The sequence below is a fragment of the Phyllobates terribilis genome, unplaced genomic scaffold (genome assembly GCF_046119375.1).
Source record: "Phyllobates terribilis strain yellow unplaced genomic scaffold, ASM4611937v1 Scaffold_11__3_contigs__length_659146591, whole genome shotgun sequence".
Taxonomy (NCBI): Eukaryota; Metazoa; Chordata; class Amphibia; order Anura; family Dendrobatidae; genus Phyllobates; species Phyllobates terribilis.
The window spans coordinates 250024681-250050143 of NW_027362771.1; the positions used below are offsets into that span (position 1 = coordinate 250024681).

The window sequence follows — 25463 nt, forward strand, 5'->3', positions numbered from 1 at the left end:
GTGAGTGCTGCTGAATAGTTCCGCTGCAGCGCGGTCTGTGGCTTCCTACAGTGATGGAGCCATGTCCTGTGCCTAGTCTCCTATGTCCCCGTTGTGAGAAGCCGCGGCAGTGTCTGTGTGTCCTCCTGCGTACAGCACCTGCTGGGCACTGCCTAGAAACCGGCTGAAGTGTGAAAAGGTGCCGAGAAGTGCCGCAGTCCTCACCCCAGCCTGTGCTGCGCTCAGCTTCCATTCGCTTAATAGGCCATGGCAGAACAGTGTGCGGTGACTGCTGACTCCTGGCCGCCTGTAATGTGCACACTGCTACATAGCGGTCTCCTGTATCCCTTGTGTGAATGGGCCATCATATGGCCACATGGATTTTCTATTTGTTTACTTGTGGTCACACGAGTGTAATCAGCACATAACTGAATATATGTGGTCCTGTCCATTCACACAAGGAATACAATACAATTTGTGTCTGCACACTTTTCTTCTCAGCCCAGAAAACTCATTTAACCCCTTAGTCACTGACCCAATTTTTACTTTAAAGGGAATCTGTAGGTTTTTGCTATGTAAACTGAGGTAGGGGGTAACAACACCGAATTCAAGGATGTGTAAGGCTATGTGCCCGTGATTAGGATATAGCAGCAGATTTTCACTGCTTCCAAAATACTGCATTCTGATGACCCAGGTAAATTTGCATGTGTTCATTGAACAATGCGGAGTTACCTCATCCAATACATTCTATTGGGGAAATTTCTGTTGCGGACACTAGCGCCTCTGCTACAAAGATTGACATGCTGCGGCTCCTAAAGCCGTGCCGCGAGTGCATTTACACAGTGTCAAATGGAAACACAGTGGGCAGGAGATTTCTATAAATCCACTGTGCTTCTTATGTAGAACTCATGCACACTGAAGTAATGCAGATCAGTAATTATATTGACAGATCTAGTGAATGGCTTAAGATCCAATGATTAAAAATTAGCACTTGGACCATAGAATTTGCAGACCAGTCGGATGAAAGCTTGGGAAAAGAGGAGGAAAAAAAACGAACCTAGGGTCCTACAAATCAAATACCACATATACTGAAGTAGATAAAAGACCTATATTACATGGTAGGTTAGAGTAGTGCTACAAACAAGGAAGTGCTCGCATAATATACAATACCAAAATATATGACAATCAATAAAAGCTAGCAGGACCATGTAGAAGCTGAAAAAATATATAAGCTAGAATGCAATGCGTACAAAACCCACAATATGCATTAAATGGAATGCATGCTTGCAACCGTCGTCACCCGCAATTACGATCGTGGGAGGCTGATCGTGTCAAAGGGTTCTTTTTTTTTTTTTACCAGGGCTGTGGAGTCGGTAAGCCAAACCTCCGACTCCTCAATTTCCATGACACCGACTCCACGAGTCCGACTCCCTCATAGAGTGGGGAAAAAAAGTATTTAGTCAGCCACCAGTTGTGCAAGTTCTCCCACTTAAAAAGATGAGGCCTGTAAATGACATCATAGGTAGGCCTCAACTATGAGAGACAAATTGAGAAAACAAATCCTGAAAATCACATTATCTGATTTGGAAAGAATTTTTTTTCACATTTTGGTGGAAAATAAGTATTTGGTCAACTACAAAAGTTTATCTCAATACTGTGTTATATATCCTTTGTTGACAATGACAGAGGTCAAACGTTTTCTGTAATTCTTCACAAGGTTGGCATACACTGTTGCTGGTATGTTGGCCCATTCTTTCATGCAGATCTCCTCTAGAGCAGTGATATTTTGGGGCTGTTGCTGGGCAACACGGACTTTCAACTCCCTCCAAAGGTTTTCTATAAGGTTTGGATCTAGAGACTGGCTAGGCCACTCCAGAACCTTGAAATGCTTCTTACGTAGCCACTCCTTCGTTGCCCTGGGGGTGTACTTGGGATCATTGTCATCTTCAATGCCCTTGCTGATGGAAGGAGGTTTGCACTCAAAATCTCACGATACATGGCCCCATTCATTCTTTCATGTACACGGATCAGTCGTCCTGGTGCCTTGGCAGAGAAACAGCCACAAAGCATGATGGTGACACCCCCATGCTTCAAAGTAGGTATAGTGTTCTTTTGATGCAACTCGGCATTCTTTCTCCTCCAAACACGCCGAGTTGTGTTTCCACCAAACAGTTCTACTTTGGTTTCATCTGACCATATGACATTCTCCCAATACTTTTCTGGATCATCCAAATGCTCTCTAGCAAACTTCAGATGGACCTGGACATTTAATAGCTTAAGCAGGGGGACGTGTCTGGCACTGTAGGATCTGAGTCCCTGGAGGTGTAGTGTATTACTGATTGTAGCCTGTGTAACGTTGGTCCCAGCTCTCTGCAGGTCATATACTAGGTCCCCCTTATGGTTCTGGGATTTTTGCTCACCGTTCTTGAGATTATTTTGACCCCGCAGGGTGAGATCTTGTGTGGAGCCCCAGATCAAGGGAGATTATCAGTGGTCTTGTATGTCTTCCATTTTCTAATTATTGCTCCCACAGTTGATTTCTTCACACCAAGCTGCTTGCCTATTGCAGATTCAGTCTTCCCAGCCTGGTGGAGGGCTACAATTTTGTTTCTGGTGTCCTTCGACAGCTCTTTGGTCTTCACCATAGTGGAGTTTGGAGTGTGACTGTTTGAGGTTGCGGATAGATTTCTTTTATACTGATAACAAGTTCAAACAGGTGCCAGTACTACAGGTAATGAGTGGAGGACAGAGGAGCCTCTTAAAGAAGAAGTTACAGGTCTGTGGGAGCCAGAAATCTTGCTTGTTTGTAATTGACCAAATACTTATTTTCCACCAAAACGTAAAAAAAAAAATTCTTTCCAAATCAGACAATGTGATTTTTCAGGATTTTTCTCTTTTTGTCGCTCATAGTTGAGGTCTACCTATGATGTTAATTACAGGCCTCTCTCATCTTTTTAAGTGGGAGAACTTGCACAATTGGTGGCTGACTAAATACTTTTTTTCCCCACTGTACATGGTTCATGTTTAAGTGATAAATTTTACTGTAGCACAGATTCATCTCAGCTAAAAGTCTAAACCCTTAGATCAGGAATAGGACAGACATTTATAGGACATTTCATAACTTTCCCAAATTCTTATGAAAAAAATATTTCCCACAAACTTCATTGAACTACTGTACCCAATTTATTATATATTTTAGTAGTCAGAGTTGGTCCATTTTATTCCGACTCCACCAAAATGGACTCCGACTCCACAACCCTGCTTTTTACTGCCTTTTAACCACTTGGATGCTGCTGTGGAATTTGACAATGGTATTTAAGGTGTTAATTGGCCCCAGTCTGTTTCAAAAACAGTCGGGGCCGATGCCGCAGGGTGTCAGCTGTCATATATAGCTGTCATCTACAGGATTTACGTGAAAAAGCGGCGCTGAGGATTAAGGCCCCTTAACGGCCACCAGTAAAAGGCATATTCGAAGGGGTTAAAATGGGACACAGTTGTAAATGCAATTGTGCCAGGCTTTTTTTTTCCTGTATATAATTGCATTGATAAGAGTAGCGCTTTGCTCCCTGGGTTCCTGCTAGTCGCTGCTGATTTCCATGCTTCCTCTGCTAGCAGAAATGGCCATGCGACTACTGCAGCCAATCACTGGCCACAGTGGTGACTACCGCATCCCGTCACAGATTGGCTGAGGTCACATATTCGATTGGTGATGCCACCACTGCTTCCAGGAACTGGCTGCAGCGGTCACATGGACATCCGTTTGGAAGAGGAAGCATAGAGGCTCTCAAGAGGATTGTTCAGGTGAGTGTGATTACTTTTTATTTTTCAGCATTTTGGGTCTTTTTATCAATAGTGGACAACCCTTTTAATCTATGGTAATTTTTCTATATTTTTTCCCCTCATATACAGAGTCTTTGGTACGGAGAGAAACATGGACAAGTTGGAAGGTTACTATTTCTCTGCTCTGTTCAGTGGATGTTTTCTATTGTCCAGTGTCCTGTTCTCTAAAGTTACTCGAGAGCAGCGGGATCCATACATGGATGAAATCTTCCACATTCCCCAAGCTCAGCAGTATTGTCAAGGACGCTTTCATCAGGTAAATAATGCTATGCAATTCCCTGCATTGCTTGAAGGGCCCATTTACAAAGGCTACTTTTGGCCCATCAATGAGCACTAATGGAGTGCATAGTCAATCTGTGCTCGTTTAGTGGTCACACATGGATGGGGACAGATCAACCGTTAATAGGATCTTTTTGTTCTCCTACAACATCCATATTTTCTGCAGCACTTCTCAAGTTTGCACAGGACGATGTGCTGCCGACAACATTGATTTTTATTCTGGTATAAATGATCCAATAACTTGTAAAACTAGATTTTTGCTTGATTAGCTGCATGCTCACATGGGCTGATGATTGGGAACGAACATTTTTATCAATTCTTGTCCTCCAATCTCCAGCTTAATAAAAATAAAAACATGGATCAATTTTCCAAACTATTTAAAGAGTACTTGTCATCAGGTCAAAATAGATGGTGTTTGCTGCTAATTTCTTGCTGCTTATCCATGCAGGAACTGCAAATTTCTACGTCTTTTCCAAGGAGTTGTGGCATACCTGTAATATGACAGAGCTGTCTAAAGACTCACCCCAGAGAATCCTGGGAGCAACACCACCTTGGTAAAAGCCATGAATATTAGCTCGAAGTAAAAAAGTCCCACATCGCTGAAATCATATGGTGGATTTAATAAAATGAATGGAATACTCAGGGGGGGAGCAGCAGAGATGAGTGAGATCTCACCACTTTTGACCTGGTCATAAGTGCATTTTCTTTAGTAAATTGGGAACGTGAGGGCAGATTCATGTTGCCTTCACAACGGGCAGCATGATAGTCTCACAGGCTCCTTTGCTACAAACAACGTAGCTTTAACTCCTTATTCCATCTTCTTGCTTTAACTCTTGTGTTTACCTTGTTGCAGTTTTTCATGGCAACATATGATTGTGTGTGTTTTGTTTTTTAGTTGTTTTTTTTTTTTTTTTTTTTTAAATCTTTCCGTCAATGAAGCCACCAGAGGGCTTTTTATTGTGGGACAAGCAGTAGTTTTTGTTGGAGTGCAAACAACTTCTTTTTTTTTTTTAATAATTTTTCTTTCCATTTTCTCTCGAAGGCAAGGAGACTACCAAAAGCAGTTCTTTTTATGGCGTTTATTGTAAGGGATGAATTTTCAAACAGTTTGTGAAATGTATTTATTTTTTTCCAAGAGATTTCAACATACTTGATCAAGGGTACAACAGAGTGTAAAACTTCTGCAGTGTATTCTTAGCAAATTCTGCCTTTGGGCAGTTGTACACCGAGGGTCCGATTCCTTTGACTTTTACCGAACTTGAGAACAATTTGCCCTGAGTGAATTTGTGTTGGGAGCACAGGTGACCAATGCGAAATTCAAAGTGTATAGGTATATCCTTCAGCAATGATACATTTATCCTGGGGATAGGTGATAATGATGGTTGTGCGACAACCTCTTCAACAGCAGCACTAATGTAGCAGACAAGGCGGTCCCTCGGTAGAACTCCAGCTACCTGAAATTGTGTTACGGGTGCACCAATAGGGTTACACGAGGGGTCTCTTCCTCTAACCACGTACTTGATACATTTGCTATTTACCACTGCTGTGTTAAACTACTTGGATCAGAGTTATCTCTGATTCCAGAAGTTGTAGGCAAGTGTCATCTGTATAAGATAGCTGGCATCCTTCTTGAATGGAGCTTTGCTCATGAGCCTGCTGTATAAAACTCTTTGATTTGTCTCAAAAGGGATAAAAGAAGCAGTCATAGTAAAGAGTCTGTACAGCAGCTCCCCTGCCTGCGTATGAACTTCGCGTGTTCGGTTCATTGACAGGTCTGTCCCTAAACACAAATGAAGAGAGACTTGTCACTGCTGAGCCAGCGCTGCTGTCTGTGCTTGATACTGTTTATTACAAATGTTTTCTCTGAAACACCACCGAGTTTTGGATTAGAACATAGGTAATTGTAATGAGGGAGCCTGTGGGTATTTCATGCTAATTGTGGTTAGGGCTGCATGAATCTGCTGACAGGCTTCACTGAAACATCAATTGCAAAAAGAACTTCGGCACTCCATACATGAAAATATAAGAAATATTGTATCTAGACTAATGTCACTTTGAAAAATGAAGGTTTTTTGCGCATAATTTGGCCAATTTATGTGTGCCCATCAACCACGACAAGGTCACCTTCGTATGATGGGAAACTACGCTACGCTACCACTGGATATGCCACTCTTGGGCTGTAAGCCTGTATGGACAATATGTCTTTGCTTGGGCTTTTAACCTACAATGTATGGGCTGGTAGAGCTAGTTAAAACCACCTGTGACTGAATGGGAGGGACACATGGTCAGAAAAAAGGCTGTCAAACTTCTAATAGTGTGAACACGTACCTGCTGCAATGCTCCAGGAGCGGGATCCCAAAAATGATTAATAGAAAAAACTGAAACATCTTCATTGACAGGAACCAAAGCCTTTTTGCAGCATCCAGCTTTGTAGAGAATGAGTCTATACTCTGGTGTTACTTGAATTATTACTTATGTCTTCATTATATAGCCATTCGTATAATGTTAAATACTCTTCTCCTTTTGCATATGTCTTGGCCGTTTTATAAGAAAAGAATTCTGCCACCCATAACGACATTCACATGTATCCTTATGTACATGATTAAAAAAAAAAAAAAAATTTCAACATACAAGACACATAATCAAGTATAGTAAAATTGAAAAAACGTAATTAAAACACTTCTCCAGTGATTTTATTTTTTCATATCACATGTAGCATGCTCGCTGGTCGCTTTCTGATTTCGGCAGTGCCCTGATCCATTCCTGCCCTACATCACTGCAGTTGGGACCTTCAGAGGTCACTCTTTGAATTTTCTCAATGCAGGACTATGAGACTCAGAAGACTTGCATTGTTAGAGTAACCGCCGCCTCACACACTAATCCGGCAGGTTACAGATGTGGTTACGTGGCGATGAAATCGGGAGAAGACAGCAACTACTGTCACGTCATTCATAACACACGACAAAGGGGCAAATAAAAAAAAAAAAATTGGATAACACTATGTATAGATAAAAGGAAAAATGCTAAACAGACACAAGAAATGAGGTGGGTGAACCCTGCATGTTAAATAACATATCAAAAAGACTGATCAGGTGTCACCTAGAGAGTATGCTTATTAGTCCAGCCCTAAAGTACAAGTGCAGCAATGCTAAGGTATGCACAAGAGTATATCATAAGGTGTGTTTACATAGCGTATCTGTTACACCACAGATACCTGCAAAAGGGCTCAAACTAAGGAAAGAAAAATGGTTAATAGTAAATGCTACAAGTATAAGTGCACAGTGGTACAGAAAGATTCCCCACTAACACAAGCTGAAGCTGCGGGACCATCCTCCTTTCCAAGCTGATCGGTGGTTTTCTATATTAAATATGAATGAGCCAATTGCACACAGTTAGGCTGTGTGCCCACGATGCGGCAAAAAGGCTGCAGAAACGCTTAAAAAACGCATGGTAGAAGACCTACCATGTTCCCCAATGATAATCCGCATGTGCTGTGCGGATTATCATTGCGGAAAAAAACGCAGCACTACCAATTATTTTGCGGAAGCGCTGCGTTTTTTCGCTGCCATTCACTTGCATTAGAACGCATGTATTCCGCTTCACTAGATAAGCACATGCGGAATACATGCGTTCAATGTGCGGATGGTACCCAGGTCTAGAGGAGAGGAGACTCTCCTCCGGACCCGGGTACCATAGAAACTGTAAAAAAAAAAAAAAGAATAAAATAAAAAATAAATGATATTTACCTTCTGATGGCCCGCGGTGTTCTCCTCCTCCCTGGCCGGCAGATCGCGATGGACTGGAGGACCTGCACTGACGTCATAGTCATGTGACGGGTCACGCGACGCTGACGTGGCAGGTCCTTTAGTGTACCGCGATCTGCCGGCAGCCAGGACCGAGCGAAGCAAGACACCGGGGGCCATCATAAGGTAAGTATAGATTTACTTTTTATTTTTTGACATTCTCTTGGGTCACACTATATAAATCCATGCCGGTTGCATGGATTTATATAGTGTGACCAAGTTGACAAGCACTTTCCAAGTGATGCTAAAATCGCTTGGAAAGCGCTTGACAACCCACATGCAGAAATGCTTGTGAAGAACGATTCACATCCGCATGTCCCTGGCAGGAAAACGCATGTACAATCCACATGTACAATCCGCATGCGTTTTTTCTGCCAGGGAGATGCAGAAACGCTCAGGAAAAATCCAGAGCATTTCTGCATCGTGGCCACATAGCCTTACAGGGAATCTGTCAGCAAGATCATTTCCCTCTACAGGATGTTTCCTCGCACAGCACCAAAGTGCAACCGTCATTTACATTTTTATTTCATAAATCAATAGTGCACGTGAAAATAAGCAACTTTGTAATATATCTTATTGAGAAATCTGCTTCTTGGCAGAGTTGGCCAGGATTACCATAAACACCAAAAGTAGCAAAATTTAGCAACATTTCTAGCAGTTTTAGGCTGAGTTCACACAATGCGGTTTTTAATGACACTGGAGCCCACTGCATTTTTTATTTTTTTTTTTTAATTTTAGGCTTTGTGCCCATAATTCAGATGTAGCAGCGCTTTGGACGCAAATTTTTGCTGTGTCCAAAACGTTGCATTCTATTGAATGCAGGTAAATCCACATGTGTTCACTGAATCATGTGGATTTACCGCATTCAGTACATTTTAGTGGTCAAATATCTGTTGTGGAGATTAGCGACTCCACAAGAGAATTTGACATTCTGGGGTCCTGAAAGACATGCCGCATGTCAGTGTCCACGGGCGATTCGCAGCCTCTGATGCACGCATGGTGGACGTGGGATTTCTAGAGATCCCATCCACTATGATATAACATCTGGATGCTGCGGGTTTGACGCTGTATATACACGCAGCGGCTCCTGATCATGGCCACGTACCGAAACTCACCCGCAGCGTATCAATTTCTGTAGCGGACACGCTAGTCTTTTGACCGATTGAAGTGTCATTATATGCGGTGGATTCGCATTTACCGACAACTAAAGTGCGGCATTAGAACACCGCATTTTGGACATAACATAAATACATTGTGTCCAAATCCCTGCTGAGTACTGATCGGGGTGGGGGGGACGTAGTGGCTAACTAGCCAGCTGTGAGATGTTAATTATGGCCAGGGAAATGTTTGCGTAGTGGCATCTTCCCAGGCTGAAAAAAAACAAAAAAAAAAAAACAGCTCACAGCCTTCACATAAATTGCATGAATAGAAATGCTAATGACGATTGGGTGAATGGGACTAGCTGACACCCAGCTCTTTTGTTTGGTTATGTCAAGGTGTCAATCAGACCTTATGACCAAACAAAGTAAAGATATTTACTGAGCATCTGCACATCCCTCTGGGAGGCACTTTTCCCTTATTACCAGTACCCCTTTGGTCCAACCAGCATTTGTCCATTTGAGCTACGTAACCTTGATAAAAACCTATACAGGTCGAAACGTTGGTTAAAATTATTTTTGATAAAGAATGCTCTGACATATGACCAGTATACTCTTACCAAAGAAAGCGATTGTACTCTGAATAAATCAATTTTTTGCTGTACCTCTAGAATCCTATGAATTTTTCTGCATTCTTATTGGTGTGCCGAGGTTTCCTTCATATATTAGATTTCTCTTTACCTCTGAGCACCCACTCCACAGTGAGCGACCCCTCATTCAAATTATATCAAAGTAAAGAAACGCCGAACACTTTATTTGAACTATAACAGACACATTCATTTAAATGAACTAATATACTCACCCCAGCTCTTATGGTAATCCAAGGGCTTAAGCAGTGTCCCACCAACTTTATTTAGCTCCAAAAATCATTAATTAATGCTCAAAAATGCTTCAAAAACGCATGTAAATCCGCATGCGTTTTTTTCTGCCAGGGAATGGCAAAAACTCCTCAGGAAATTTCTGCTTTAATTCCTGAACATGTGCACATACCCTTACTTGTTTTTTTAAATCAAAATACATTTTTATTAAACATATTTTGATCATACAATATTTCTCAAAACATTAAATTGTGAAAGAATACATAAGCTATACAGACATCCCTTCAATCCCCTCCCCTATGTTGTGTCTTAAGAAACAAAGACAAAGAACCTCCTATTAACCAATTATGGTAGAAAACCAGAGGTGCATTACATAAATGTTAGTTTATACTATATGATACATGTTTAAACTCCGTACTCTCAAATTCCCTTATATTGTATCCAAGGTTCCCTTATCTTTCCAAATATACTGTTTCCCTCTTTTTTCATATATTCCTCTTTCCATCTGTATAATATATTCTACTTGTTTAAAATATTCTTCCCCAGAGGGGGGTTCAGCTCCAATCCAATTTCTTGCTATTACTTTCCTAGCACAATAAAGTAACCTAGCAATGGCTGTTTTAATATTTTTATCAGCTAATATTTCTTCTACATAGCCCAACAAGCATGTAATCGGGTCCCCAGGGACACCGCATCTATACGCCCCTTCAATCACAGCAAGAACCCCAGACCAAAACCTTAATAGTCTAGGGCATTCCCACATCATGTGAAATATGCCCGCCTCCCCTTTTCCACATCTTGGGCATTCTGAATTGACCCTCAGCCCCAGTTTGTGCATAATTAGCGGAGATCTATAGACTCTGTGAATTACATAAATATGTGACAGTCTTGCAGGTTCACTCATAGAAAGCTTAGGTATATACTCCAGTATGTTTTCCCAAATATCTTCTCTCATGAGTCCCACTTCCTCTTCCCACTTACTTTTAGATCTCAGTGGAAACTCCAGGAGAAAAGTATGCATCAAGTCTCTATACGTGCCCGAGATTACCCCCCTCCTGACACATATACTCCAGTACTAGATCTGCTTCCACTACCAGTCGTTGTTTGGTTCTTTGGGATTTAATTGCATGATTAACCTGCCCATAGTGATGCCATTCTGTATTTGGCAACAGGAATTCCCTCTGTAACTGCGAGAAGGGTTTAAGACTTTCCTCCTACATTATTTGATACATATAATTAATTCCTCTACCTGTCCATTCTCTTATACCAATCTTTTGTATCTCTGGGAGATTATTATTATTCCATAATAGGAGTAAATTTAGTTAGTCCCTTCACTCCCCTTACTTTCTTTACTATGTTACAGGTTTTGTGTATGAGATCTATTGTAGGCATTTTTTCCCCCAACCTATTCATGTCTCCTCCTTCCAGGCACTCAAGTATCTGTCTTTCCCCAATGGAATACTCCAATATTCTTAGATCTGCCAGATCCGGAACATGACCACCCTCTAAAATGTTGACTCTGTGCTGCCAGAAAATATATTTCCGGATTTGGCAGCGCCAGTCCACCCTCCTTCTTGGGCCTTTGGAGAATTTCTAGCTTTATTCTTGCCTGCTTCTTCCCCCATACCAGAGCTCTGATCATCACATTTAAGGACTTAAATCTTTTTTTAGGTATCCACATAGGAGCGTTATGCAAGATATATAACAACTTGGGCATCAAGATCATTTTAAAAAGGTTTATTCTCCCCACCACCGTTATATGTAGTTTATTCCATATATCTATTTTAGTTTTCAATTTTTGAAGCAATGGCGGCAAATTGATATTAAGATAATCTGATACCGGTAGAGATATTTGTATTCCTAAGTATTTAAATACTTTTTTTACACTGCAAGTTATCAGCTTCATTTTCTCAATTCCACCTCTCGATCCACTTTAAACAAGACTGATTTGGACCAGTTAATCTTCAGCCCCGATATCGCCCCAAACCTCTCAATTATCTGCATGGCACGGCTCAATGATTAAGATGGATCACCCAAAAATAATAAGAGATCGTCTGCTTACAGAGCAATTTTTTTCCTCTAATATTCCATATTTAAACCCTTGGACCTCCTTCGTTTCCCTGATGACTGCAGCCAAAGGTTCAATGGCCATGGCAAAGAGGAGCGGCGACAGTGGACACCCCTGTCTAGTTCCCCTATCTAAATGGAACGAAGGGGATATCGCTCCATTAACTCTTATCTTGGCAGTAGGTTGGGAATACAACAATTGAACCCACTCAACAAATCTTGGTCCAAAACCAAATTTTTGCATGACTCTCCACAAATATTCCCATTGTACACTATCAAACGCCTTTTGGGCTTCCAGTGAGACGATTACTCTACGACCTGGGTTATCAGTCTGTAATTGAAGATTAAGATACAATCTTCTTATATTAACCGCAGTAGATCTATTGGGCATGAATCCCGACTGATCCGGATGTATTAATGAGGAAATTATCCCAGTCAACCTATTAGCCGGGACTTTGGCCAGTATTTTAACATCAGCTGTCAGTAACGAGATTGGTCTATATGATTCAGGTATTCTAGGGTCCTTTCCCTCCTTAGGAATCACCACCTCACTAGCCTCTTCAAATACTTTAAATAATTTAGGCAACAGAAGTTCAGCAAACTGTTTATATACTTCTGACGGTAGCCCATCCATACCCGGGGCCTTCTCATTAGCCATGCCGTGCAGAGCAATCTCCATCTCTTCCATAGTAATGGGGGAGTCCAACCTCTCTCTGCTCTCATTGTTTAGTTTAGGGAGCGACACTAAATCAACAAAATTATCTATCTCCTCAGATGTCACCATCCCTTCCGAGGAATAAAGTTTTTTTTATAGAAGTCTCTAAAGATTTTCAATATCCCCTCCAGTTCAATCACAACCCTCCCCTTATCATCAACCATTTCATGGATAAATGAATTATTCCTTTGTGCCGATGCTATAACTGATAATAAATGTCCAACCTTCTCCCCTTCAGCATAAAAGCTGGCCCTTCGGAATGCCTGAATTTTTGCCATTTTGTCTATTAAATCTTATTTGTTCCCCTCCCCCATGACAGCACACCTTGAGAGGATCCGCCCCACCAAGGACAGGAAACCGTCTGAAATAAAAGGGCGGCACCTCTCCCTCGCTTCAGTTGGTTTCCTGTCCTTGATGGGGAACCTGTCTGGAAGAAAGAAGACTTACCTGGGGCTGTCCCGGTGTGGAAGAGCGGGCACTGGCCTGTGCACCGGGTTCAGTATCCCAGAAGCGCCGTCCGCAGCTTCCCCTGGGGTCTCTGCGCCGAGCGAGGCGCACGCGGTGAGGCAGGCTCTGTCCTCCCAGAGACCGCGGCGCCGTCCTCCCCCTGCAGTGTGGAACGCTTCCGGGTGTGACGCGCCTGACGTCACGGCGCAGGGCACGCTGGGAGCGGCGCACTGGGTGACGTCAGGAGGCGGCGCCGATCCAAGATGGCGGCGCCCATCGGAGCGTCCCAGGCCATTTTTTTTCAACGGAGCTCCGGTCTGAGGAAGGGGGAGGGCCCACAGACCGGGGGAGGCTGGATGGCCCTATATTTAAGGGGGGGGGAGCTATCCTGGAAGCGTGGTGCGCTTCTGAGACATGGCTGATCCAGATAGCCAGGAGCAGCAGCTTACCCCCCACCTCAGCAACAGAAAAAGCAGAGGGATGCATCGTATACAGACAGCCACTCGAGTAATCGTAGTGGCAGCCGCAGGAGTAAAGCTTCGTGTGCCTCGGGACCATCCAGAATGGAATCATCGGTTCCGCAACAGCCTCCGAATCCGGTACCCGTTTGTGACCTCCGGGGGTGAGTGAGCTTCGTGAATGTCACTGGTTAGTAACGGGAAGTCTCTTATGTGCTTCCTTTTTTTTAGGAGCATAAGAAGAGTAGTGCCAAGCAAAAGCATAGAATATGTGCCCTTTGCCAGCTTCTCTCTCAGTAGAGTGGCAGAAACCACTTTGCCAGGGCTGTGTGACCAAAACCATAGCTGAGAATTCCCGGGATTTTGCTGCAAATTTAAACTCCATAGTACATGCAGAAGTTCAGGGGTCCCTGAAAGGGTTCCTTAGAGGGAAGAAAAGACCCCGTAGAGAGGTTTCCTCCGTCTGATTCCTCCCAGTCCGAGGAGCAGTGGGATTCATCGTCCTCTTCCTCATCGGGGGGCGGTAGACCCTGCTTCCCCATTGAGAATACAGACAGACTGGTTAGGGCAGTAAGATCAACCATGGGTCTGGAGGAAGAGAGAGCATCTAAATCCCGGGAGGACATCCTGTTTGCGGGCTTGGGAGAGAAGAAGAGACGCTCATTTCCGGTTAACAGTAAAATTCAGGGCCTCATTGACCGGGAGATGGAGGAGACCTGAGAGATCAGGGGCTTTACCCTCCTTCTCCAAAAGAAGGTATCCCTTCGAAGAGAAGGATGCGGAACCTTGGGATAAGATCCCCAAGGTGGACGGGACTGTGGCAAGGTCATCGAAAAGATCTTCCCTGCCCTTGGAGGACTCTGGCTTCCTAAAGGATGCACTGGATAAAAGAGCTGACTCCTTCCTGCGCCACACGTGGGAGGCGGCAGCAGGCGGCCTAAAACAAGCGGTGGCTAGCACCTGTGTGGCGAGGTCCTTGATGGCAGTGATGTTCCGATGGTTTACTGGGTTAATGCGCCTGTCTTGTAACGAGGAGTTCTTGAGTTTGAATCCACAGAGAGCCTTTTCAATAACAGAAACTGTGCTCCCTCCCATGTGACGGTAGACTCCTGTTTGGCCAAAAGTTAGAAGACCTGTTAGAAAAAGGCGATAAAAGCAAAGGGTTCCCGGGATTTTCGGGGGAACCAAGAAGATTTAGTTTTCGGAGGAGAAAATTTAACCGGGGTCGTTCTCCGGGAGACAAAAAGAGATGGGAAGCCAAGTCCAAAAAAGAATCGGGCTACATGTTTGGAGGACCATCCTCGAGTTCGAAGAGATCCTCCCAATGATGCCAGGCTGGAAGTGGGTGGAAGGCTTTCCCACTTTTTTCCAGCTTGGGATGTGATAACAGCAAACCCCTGGATTCTGAAAATTATCAGTGGGGGCCTGAAGATCCGGTTCAGCCAGACCCCCTGGCGAACCTTTGTGGTTACTCCCCCTACGAAAGGTCCAGGAAGAACAATTAGCCCTGGAAACAGAAGTGTTAGAGTTAGTAGGAAAGCAGGTCCTTCTCGAAGTACCAGCAACACCGAGAGGGAGGGGGTTCTATTCCCCACTATTCATGATAAAAAAACCAAACGGGTCCTTAAGGACCATCATCAACCTCAGGAGTCTGAACCAAGTAGTAGAAAACCAGACTTTCAAGATGGAGTCAGTAAGCTCGGCAGTGAAGCTCTTACATCGCAACTGCTTTATGGCTGTAATAGACTTTAAGGACGCATATTATCACGTCCCAATCCATCCGGAGTATCAGAAGTATCTGAGAGTAGCCCTGTTTATTCAGGGGAAGCTGAGGCATTTTCAGTTTGCTGCCCTACCCTTTGGCCTCTCCATTGCCCCGAGAATATTTACGAAACTAATAGCAGAAGTGACAGCCTTCCTACGGATCAAGAATGTAGTGATCGTGCCATATTTAGACGACTTCTTGATAATAGGGAAAACAGAAGCCCACTGCTCCAGTAAGCTCCTAGTGGTCACGGAAGTGTTGCATCAGCTGGGGTGGTTAGTAAATTTCCAAAAATCAAGACTAACCCCCTCCAGGACTCAGACCTTTCTGGGTCTAATCCTAGACTCTCGTCGCCAAACCTGCTTCCTCCCAGAGGACAAAATCTGCAGGTTGATTGCATTAGTCTCGAAGGCCATTCAAGCTCCGGAGATGTCTCTGAGAGAGGCAATGTCCCTCCTGGGTTCTATGACGGCCTGTCTCCCAGCAGTTATGTGGGCCCAGGGGCATATGAGGCGGCTTCAGTGGGAGGTCCTGTCAGCACAGAGGTCCTGCAATGGGCATTTAGAAGGCAGGCTCTCTCTCTCCCCAGAAGTAGTAGATTCCCTTTCGTGGTGAACAGTCACGGGAAATCTGACCGCAGGCGTTCAATGGTCCAGACCAGTAGATCGGGTAATTACGACCGACGCAAGCAGTTCCGGATGGGGGGGTCATCTGGCAGAACTCTCAATACAGGGTCACTGGGCTTACCACGAGAGGGGAGCATCCTCAAACTTAAAGCAGCTTTGGGCAGTAGAAAGATCCCTCAGGGGCTTCCTCCCTCACATCCAAAATCACCATGTCCAGGTCAGGTCCGACAACCGGACAGCAGTAACCTATGTGAATCACCAGGGAGGGACAAGGTCACGCCCTCTGATGGTGGTGGCAGACAGGATCCTTGGTCTAGCAGAGCGAAACCTCCTATCCCTCAGCGCCCTTCACATAAAGGGGGTAGAAAACGTGAAAGCAGATTTTCTAAGCCGCCATACCCTAAGACAGGGGAGTGGGGGTTGAACCCGGAGGTCTTCCATCAGATTGTCCAGTTATGGGGGCAGCCAGACATAGATCTGTTCGCCACAAGGGCAAACAGAAAGGTGCAGAGATTGTGCTCCCTAAATCCGGCAGAAAATCCCCATGCCGTAGATGCCCTCCAGATTCCTTGGGGGTTCAGGAAGGCCTATGCCTTTCCGCCATTAGTGATGATTCCAGTAGTGGTGAGGAAGATTCGGGAGGAAGGCGCCAGGGTGATTTTGATAGCCCCTTTTTGGCCCAAGAGGCCTTGGTTCTCTCTGCTTCGACTAATGTTGGTGTCAGATCCCTGGATTCTACCAGAGAGGCCGGACCTTCTCATGCAGGGACCAGTATTCCATGCCCAGGCCAGGGGGTTCCATCTTTCGGCATGGAATTTGAGAGGTCGCTATTGAGTAGCAAGGGGTTTTCACCAGGCTTAGTTTCTACTTTATTGGGGAGTAGAAAGCCAATTACAACCAAGATTTATAGCAGAGTTTGGGGTAAATTCCTAGAGTTTATAGATATCCCGCTATCGAGCAAACCTCCGATCAGGGGGATCCTGGAATTTCTGCAAAAGGGGCGGGACCTGGGTCTAGGTACAGGGACCCTTAAGGTTCAAGTTTCAGCTTTCGGAGCACTCTACAATTGTAATCTGGCTGGGAATAGGTGGATCTCGAGGTTTATCAAGTCCTGTGCCAGAGCAGGACCGGTTAGGTCCATGGGTGTTCCTCCTTGGGACCTGAATTTAGTCTTGAATGCTCTTACCAGTGAGCCATTCGAACCCCTACACAAGGTTTCTCCAAAAATTCTCACCCTTAAGACCATCCTCCTAGTGGCCTTAACGTCAGCCCGTAGGGTGGGTGATCTGCAGGCCCTCTCGGTTAATCCTCCTTACACACAAATCTTTGAGGATAGGATCACCTTGCGGCCAGATCCAGCGTACCTTCCCAAGGTGGTATCTAGATTTCACCGTAGTCAGGAGATTGTGCTACCCTCGTTCTGCAGCAATCCCAAGAACCCAGGGGAAGTCCGGTTCCATAGCCTAGATGTTAGGAGGTCCCTGCTACAGTACATTCACATAACTAGTCTGTGGAGGAAAGACTGTTCTCTGTTCCTGGCCTTTCAAGGGTGTAGGAAAGGTCACGGGGTGTCCAAGGGTACCATCTCTAGGTGGCTCAGGGAGGCTATTTGCTTAGCCTATACGTCCACAGGGGTTCCAGCCCCGGACAATGTGAGGGCTCATTCCACCAGAGCCTTTGCAACCTCCTGGGCAGAGAGAGCAGACGTCTCGATCGAGCAGATATGTAGGGCTGCTACTTGGTCTACACCATCCACCTTCTTTAAGCACTATCGGTTGGATCTGTCCTCTTCTGATCTCACCTTTGGGAGAAGGCTACTTCAGGCGGTGGTCCCTCCCTAGGGTGCTCATAAATTCTCCAAAATTCTCTCAAGGTGTGCTGTCATGGGGGAGGGGAAAACACCAAGGTTACTTACCGGTAGCCGGTTTTTCCTGAGCCCATGACAGCACCCGTAGTCCCCCCCCCCCCCCCCCTTATTTTTTCTATGCTTCTCACACCCTGGTGTGCACTGTTTGGGGTGGTGTGTATATGTATATTGTGGTGTTGGTTATGTGCCCAACCTGTTTAGGGAGGTCCTCTCAATGCTCTGTAAACAACTGAACCGAGGGAGAGGTACCGCCCTTTTATTTCAGACTGTTTCCTGTCCTTGGTGGGGCGGATCCTCTCAAGGTGTGCTGTCATGGGCTCAGGAAAAACCGGCTACCGGTAAGTAACCTTGGTGTATCTTATCTTGCACATTCCTAAGGCCACACTGTGCATCAGAAGTATTATTATTTATGGCTTCTTCCTCCGTCCTTCCCAAAGCTTGCAGACTTTCTATTTCTTCTTTTTTTGTTTGTGATTTACGCCTACAGATATCTCTAAATAAGAGCCCTCTAAGAAAGGCCTTCATCGCATCCCACTCTATTAATTTATTTGTACTACCGTCATTATGAATATCTTCTGAACATTAAGATGTTGTAACCAGACTGGATGCATTTTCCACCCTTCCCTAACTATGCCTCTTTGGGGCCCATACCCAATGGTTACCATAACTGGACTATGGTCTGAGATTACTCTAGGGAGATATTGTACCTCCATTATCATGGAGTCTGCTAATTCATCCGCCAATGCTAAATCTATATGTGATAACGTACCATATGACGTGGAGTGACATGAGTAGCACCGTTTCCCTGTATTCCTGACCCTCCATGCATCAATCAATCCAATTTCTTTTATGAAATAACCAAAAACTGTATTGGTACTTTCCTGTATACCCGATTGCCTCTTACTCCTGTCCCAGAAAGTGTCCATTACATTATTAAAGTCTCCCATCATCAAAAGCGGTAATACTGTTCCTCTTTCCGCATACTCTCGCATTAATCTGATGTTAGTGCTAGAGTGAGGGGGGAGGGGGGGGGGGTGTGTAAAGTGCCACTATACACATCGGGCGTCCGTAAAAACTCCCCTTAACTGCCACCCCCTGCCCCTCTGGATCAATATATACGTCAATTTCTTCAAAAGGTGTGGATCTATTAATTAGAATTGAAACTCCTCTGGCATAATTAGAGAAAGTGGAATGATAAGCCCTCTGTATCCATCTTCTGTTTATAATCTGAGTAGTTTCCTTTTGTAAATGGGTTTCTAGAAGGCATATTACCATCATTTTTGGCCATAATTTCAGAAATTTGTTGTTTAAACTGTTTTTCAGGCTTTGTGAGTTTATTAACCTTGTCCTCTGTCTCTCCCACTCTGGTTTCCACCTCACCAGTCCTGGTATTAACCTTTTGCATATCTTTTTTAATAGTGGCCACTTCAGATTGTACACCCAGGACTTGCTGTGTTAATGTAGTTAGTGCCTGTTTACAGAAAGAGACCACAGCAAATACATCCTTGATAGTGGGGTTCTCCTGTATATCACCCTCCTCCTGTGTTGTCGCAGACATCATTTCCCCATCAGTATAATTACTCCCTGGGGACATTCCTCCTTCTCCCTCAGTCGATGGCGCCATCATTTCTTCCCCGTCCACCTCCTCCCCTCTATCCGACTCCTGCCGATTGGTGACCTCCACACTGCAGGCATACCTCTCCAACTTCGCCGCCACACTCATGCGGCGCTGGCAGGCTGCGTTAGCTTTGACCGCCTCCTCCTTCTTCTCAATTCCATCTTGGGAGCTGCTTCCATCTCCCCAGCCCGCGTCTTTCGGTCTCCGGCGGGTCATACCGGCTCACCTCCGTACGTCGCAGCAGCCCTCCCAATGATCCGCAGCACTTCCCTCACCTTCCGGTCGGCTGAGGCTGGCGGTGGCGGCGACGGATCTCCTAAATGACTAGGCAGCGGCGGGAGAGCGCAGAAACACGACCACTCACATTGCCTACCAGGCTCCGCCCCCGCCCCTTACTTGTTAAAACTGCTTCATGAATTAGGCCACTGTTTATTATCTGCGGTGTTATAGGAACCATTTAATAGATTGGAAACCTGGTGTTACATCAAGCTATCTGCAGATTAAACACTAAAGGGAACCTGTCACTTCGGATAATGCCATTTACCTGCAGAGATGGGGTTAGTAGCGTTACAAAGCTCCCTTGCAGCCTTACTGTAAGTGCGGCTTTCGGCAGAAAATGAACTTCATTCCTCTCAGTGCATGATCTAACTAACTTGTGTCTGCAGGGCTGACGGCCATAAGGCATAGCGGTGGTCCTGCAGGGCTGATGGCCATAAGGCATAGCGGTGGTCCTGCAGGGCTGACGGCCATAAGGCATAGCGGTGGTCCTGCAGGGCTGACGGCCATAAGGCATAGCGGTGGTCCTGCACTGCTATGCCTTATAACAGCAATCAGACTGACAAGAGTGAAAGTCCCATAAGTGGACTAAGTTAAAAAAAAAAAAAAAAAAAAAAAAATTTAAAGAATTTTTTTTTTTTAAACAAATATATTGTACCCATAAAAAAATTAAGCAATAGTACACATATTTGGTATTGTATGGTCCAGAACGACCCGACCTATAACACTGTCCCACTAGTTAACCCCTTTAGTGAACACTGTAACAAAAATAAATAAGAGGCAAAAAACTATGCTTTATCATACCGCCGAACAAAAAGTGGAATAAAACGCGATCAAAGAGACGAATGTAAATAAAAATAGTACTGCTGAAAATGTCATTTTGTCCCGCAAAAACAAGCTGCCATACAGCTCCATCAGCTGAAAAATAAGTTATAGCTCTCAGAATAAAGCGATGCAAAAATAATTCTTTTTTCTATAAAATAGTTTGTGTAAAAGAATCAAAACAATATAAATATGATATCGCTGTAATCGTACTGAGCACAGGATAAATGGGAACATTTTACATAACAATAAAACCTTCAACTTGATCCACAAAAAAAAAAGTCCCCACTCAGGTCCAGCATCTGTTAACGGAAAAATAATGGGCTTCCATGTTAATATTAGCACAAAGTCTCTGGAAAAGTGAAATGGCATCTAAAATCTTTTACAAGGGCTCATAAACTGTCCTAAGCCAAACTATACTCTATACTCTATTTTATCACCCAGGGTATACTGTGACCTGGGCCAAACTATACCCGGGTTTAATCTGGACGGGGTATACTCTGGCCTGTTACACCGGGGCATACTTACAGCTGCCAGTCGCAGTGCTGTGTTCAGTGACTGCAGCCGCTCTGGGCGCCGCCTCCATGATGTGGCTACCAGGAGGAGTAAAGCTCATTCTCTTGGTAGCCACACTTTCAGTAAGGTGGCTGGGGAGCTTTTTAACGCTGTTAACTTGCGGATTAACCCTATATCTGAAGGCAAATAGTTTTAAAGCTTCCCTTTAAAGATCTGTCACTTGCCAAAAATATGTAATTTTTTACCTGGTATGAAAGCCCCTGTTCTCCTGAATCTGACATTATTCTTTTATTCCTGCGCCTCTTTTCTTGAGAGATCACCCTCTTTTCCCTGTATGTAATTTTTGTCTTGTTATCCAAGTGGGTGTGGTCATCAACTCTTTTCTGTGGGAATCTTCTTGAGGATCACATTCCCTTGGCTAAGAAGACAAGATTTATATACAGGGAAGTGGGAGCCATATCTCAGGAACAGAGAGGTGCAGGAACAAAAGAAAATGCTAACCGGTTTAGAACTGCATCCCTTTCACCAACAGGTAAAAAAAGAGAATTCATATTTATGGCAAGTGACAGGTCCTCTTTTTAAAGGGGTTGTCAGGTTTATCAAATTTCATTTTAAATATATTAGGGGTGTTTTGCATTACTAGAGAGACAGGTTATTTTGGTCCCCAAAACTACTAGCCAGAGCATAATACTCCTTAGCATTTTTATATTAAACTACGAAAAGAAAAAGTGACACAGGGGTGTGTTAATTTGCATTTGCAGATGGCGGTGCTGAGCATTGTCTTTTTAGCTCCCTAGAATGGAGCTTTGCTGCCATAAAGGCTTCATCAGGTATGGTATGTAAAACATATTGCTTTTAAAGCACCACTCCAGCATTTTTTTTTTTAAATCTCTTTTTTTTTTTTTTTTTCACCTCTGGAGTGGTGTTTTAAAATCCAGGTCCCCTATCTTATACTCAACTTTCCGGTGTTTTCATCCGTTTTCGCCTCCGCTGCAGTGTGTCACATGTTGGCTGTTCCTGTGTTTTATGCAGTGAGCCAGAAATCACTAATCAATGTAAGTCTATGATAGATCCGATCTGGCTCGCATTGAGAGCTTGTGATGTCAGAAGCTGTGCTCACATGATGGCGCTGCAGGACCAGATCGGTAACTGAAAATGCCGAAAGAGAGGGCATATGACTGGGGGCAGAGGACTTGAGTTTAAAGCACCACTCCAGCAGTGGAAAAAAAACAAAACTCTGGATTGGTTATTTAAAGAAAGGATACTTCCATACCTACAGAATGCAGCAAATTTATTTTCTGTACACTTAGTAAACAGTCCAATAGAAAACGCATATGAAATGTCAGTATGCAGTGGTACCATAGAGGCCCCATGCACGTCTATGTGAGCGTCACTACAATTGTGCATGAGCCCTTAAGTGTTGTCTCATCAACAGTCTTCAAGATGAGTGCACTGTTTCTTTGCCTCCTGGCTTCTGGTTTGCTGGGGTCACCCGTTCTCCTCTGCTGCATCAGGGCATTGTAGTGGCACTTAAGCCGCAAATGTGTTTTCCAGTGATCTGAACCAGCTTCATAGCAGTGCTTACGAGTAGGGATGTGTGGACCCATGGAAGTTCAGGTTCTTTTACCCGACCAAACGTTAGTAAAAAGTTTGTTTCGGGTACCAGAACTGTACCTGAACCTAAACCCCATTGAAATCAATCTCTCTCCTTCTCCCCTGTACTTCGAACACTGAAACAAACTTCCGGAGAACTTTAAAGTTTGCATTCGCTCATCTCTACTTACGAGCAGTATTGGAAAATGCTTGTAAGCACTGCTCATATTCATCCACCACTGCTAGACTGCAGTGATGGCCGGTAACCTAACCAACAAGCTGTAAACAATAGAAATAAAAATCCCTCCATTTTTGAGAACTTTTTAAATAACAAGTAAAAGTAACTTCTGTGTATCCACCAAACTTCTGCACAACACAACTGATGGTCCCAACCCCATTTATAAGGCAAGAAATCCCACTTATTAAACCTGACAGGGCACACCTGTGAAGTGAAAACCATTTCCGGTGACTACCTCTTGAAGCTCATCAAGAGAATGCCAAGAGTGTGCAAAGCAGTCATCAAAGCAAAAGGTGGCTACTTTGAAGAACCTAGAATATGACATATTTTCAGTTGTTTCACACTTTTTTGTTAAGTATATAATTCCACATGTGTTAATTCATAGTTTTGATGCCTTCAGTGTGAATGTACAATTTTCATAGTCATGAAAATACAGAAAAATCTTTAAATGAGAAGGTGTGTCCAAACTTTTAGTCTGTACTGTAGTCTGCAGCAGGACAGAGACACCACACATGCAGCCAATGTCATTAAAGGGACTCTGTCAGCATAGGATGACTGGCCACGAAAACCTATACTTGTTATGAACGGACAGTTCAGTGCACCTTCCCATTAGCTTGTTTTCCATCTATCTCTGCCGTCTGTCTCTATAAAGCCAGAGCTGGCTATCAGAGGGTGAGGAGATAGAGGGAAAATAAGTAGGTGCACTTACATGTTTGGTCACGTCAAGAGGGTGCACGGAGTGCCTTTACTTGGTTTGAACAGTCATTCTGTGCCTACAGATTCCCTTAAGAACTATCTTTGTTGTAGAGAATAACAAGGAGTGCTGGAACTGATTACCCACAGAGCCCTGATCTTAAAATCCTCTAATCTGTATAGGTTTACATGAGGAGACAATAGGATTTGCGCAAGCCTACATCCATTTAAGATCTGTGGTTAGTTTTCCAAGATGTTTGGAACAAACTCCCTACCAAGTTCCTTCAAAAACTGTGTCCAAGTGTACCTAGAAGAAGTGATGCTGTTTTGGCACAGGGTGGTCACACCAAATACTGATTTGATTTCTCTTGATAGTTTATTTTTATCCAATTAACAACTTGCAAAGTATATAATCTCTCCTACTTTGGAAAACCTACTTCCTTTGCAGCATTTATTTCAGACCTGCCTAAAACTCTTGCACAGTACTATATATTTTGATATATTTAGGCTGCTATCCTATTACATGTTTACTCATCATAAATATTTTATAAAACATAAGTAGCTGTCAATTAATAGGAAGTGAACAATTATGACAAGAGAATGGCCAGTGTACTGCGGGCACAGACCGTAGAATGAAGATGTCTTACACTGTTCTGACAAAAAACATATATTAAGGCTTCTTCTCCAGCACCCGCGCCCACATGGTTGCTGTTTTATACACTGACTAGTAAGTGCGTGCCTGTGATTTAATCATTTCAGACACATTAATGTGGACAATTTCTGTTTGTGGATTTGTGTTAAGCTTTCCCCTGTGAAATGAATATTTATGAATATAGAGACACAAGCCGGGGTTATTTCCTGCCTACTCGTTGGTACTGCCAGGTCTGTGTAGATATATTTTTGTTAGCTCTTTCAGCTGGTAGAATGTTATTTTAAAGCTTTTGCTATCTTACCCTCTATAGATCTGTGAGAACTAATGTGATCAGGAAGGAAAGGCCATCCAGAGGAAATAAGATGCACGCTGTGACACAGGAGCACTTTAAGTGTCATTTGTGGTGCTGGAGACAGTTTACTTTGGTTGTCATTGTCTTTCCATCCATGCAGTTTCGGGTTACTTTTGTAATTATTGGTGTAAAGTCTCTTATACAATGACATTCTGGTAATGCAGTATACCTGGGGCCACTCGAGTTATTGTGTTCCTAAAAAGTCTCTGGACAGTAAGTTTATGCACAGATGATTCTGTTTGACATGGTCCTCTTTGACATTTTTATTCTATTATGTTTCCAAGAAGAAAACACATTTATGTTTTCTAATTAAACTGTTTTCAGTTTGTTTTTTCCTTGCTCCCAGTGGGATCCGATGATCACAACCCTGCCTGGCCTGTATCTGACATCTGTTGGCATAGTGAAGCCTGCTGCCTGGCTCTTCGGATGGAGTGGGAGTGTTGTTTGCTCATCTGGAATGCTGCGGTTTATTAACCTCCTTTTTAGTCTTGGCAATCTGTACATGTTCTATTTAATCCTGTGCCGGACACACACAAAGGTAACTATGAGCAGACGGTGGGCAGTACCTAAATCTTTAATTTGTCATGTTTCCATGTACTCTGTGGATATGGCTACTATATTTAGTAACCAGATAGGAGCTTTATTCTTCCAATACTTTGTCATGCGTTGTCTTTTAAAGGGACACTGTCAGCACAGAATGACTGTTGAAACAAAGTACGGGCACTCGGTGCATCTGAACATAGCCAAACATTTAACTACACCTACTTGTTTTCACTCTACATCTACCCCATCCTCTTCTTTGACAGCTCTGGTTTCATAGTTCCGGAGATGGTGGGATAACAAGCCGATTGGAAGGAGTACTTAAGTAATTGGCCCTGCCAT

The 25463-nt window shown here is 43.8% G+C and overlaps 1 protein-coding gene across 2 annotated transcripts in view; it reads left to right on the plus strand.

The window, feature by feature from the left end:
* The window catches only part of ALG10 (ALG10 alpha-1,2-glucosyltransferase), a 29740-nt gene that overhangs the window by 129 nt on the left and 4148 nt on the right, over positions 1-25463 (plus strand). Inside the window, exons 1-3 of one of the 2 annotated variants that reach the window (XM_073652155.1) lie at positions 9-178; positions 3889-4075; positions 24928-25119. In XM_073652155.1, the coding sequence (XP_073508256.1) occupies positions 3911-4075; positions 24928-25119 (357 nt within the window). In that variant the 5' untranslated portion in view covers positions 9-178; positions 3889-3910. Of the gene's footprint in view, positions 1-8; positions 179-3888; positions 4076-24927; positions 25120-25463 lie in introns of those variants that run through there. The other variant, XM_073652154.1, reaches the window with a different exon arrangement.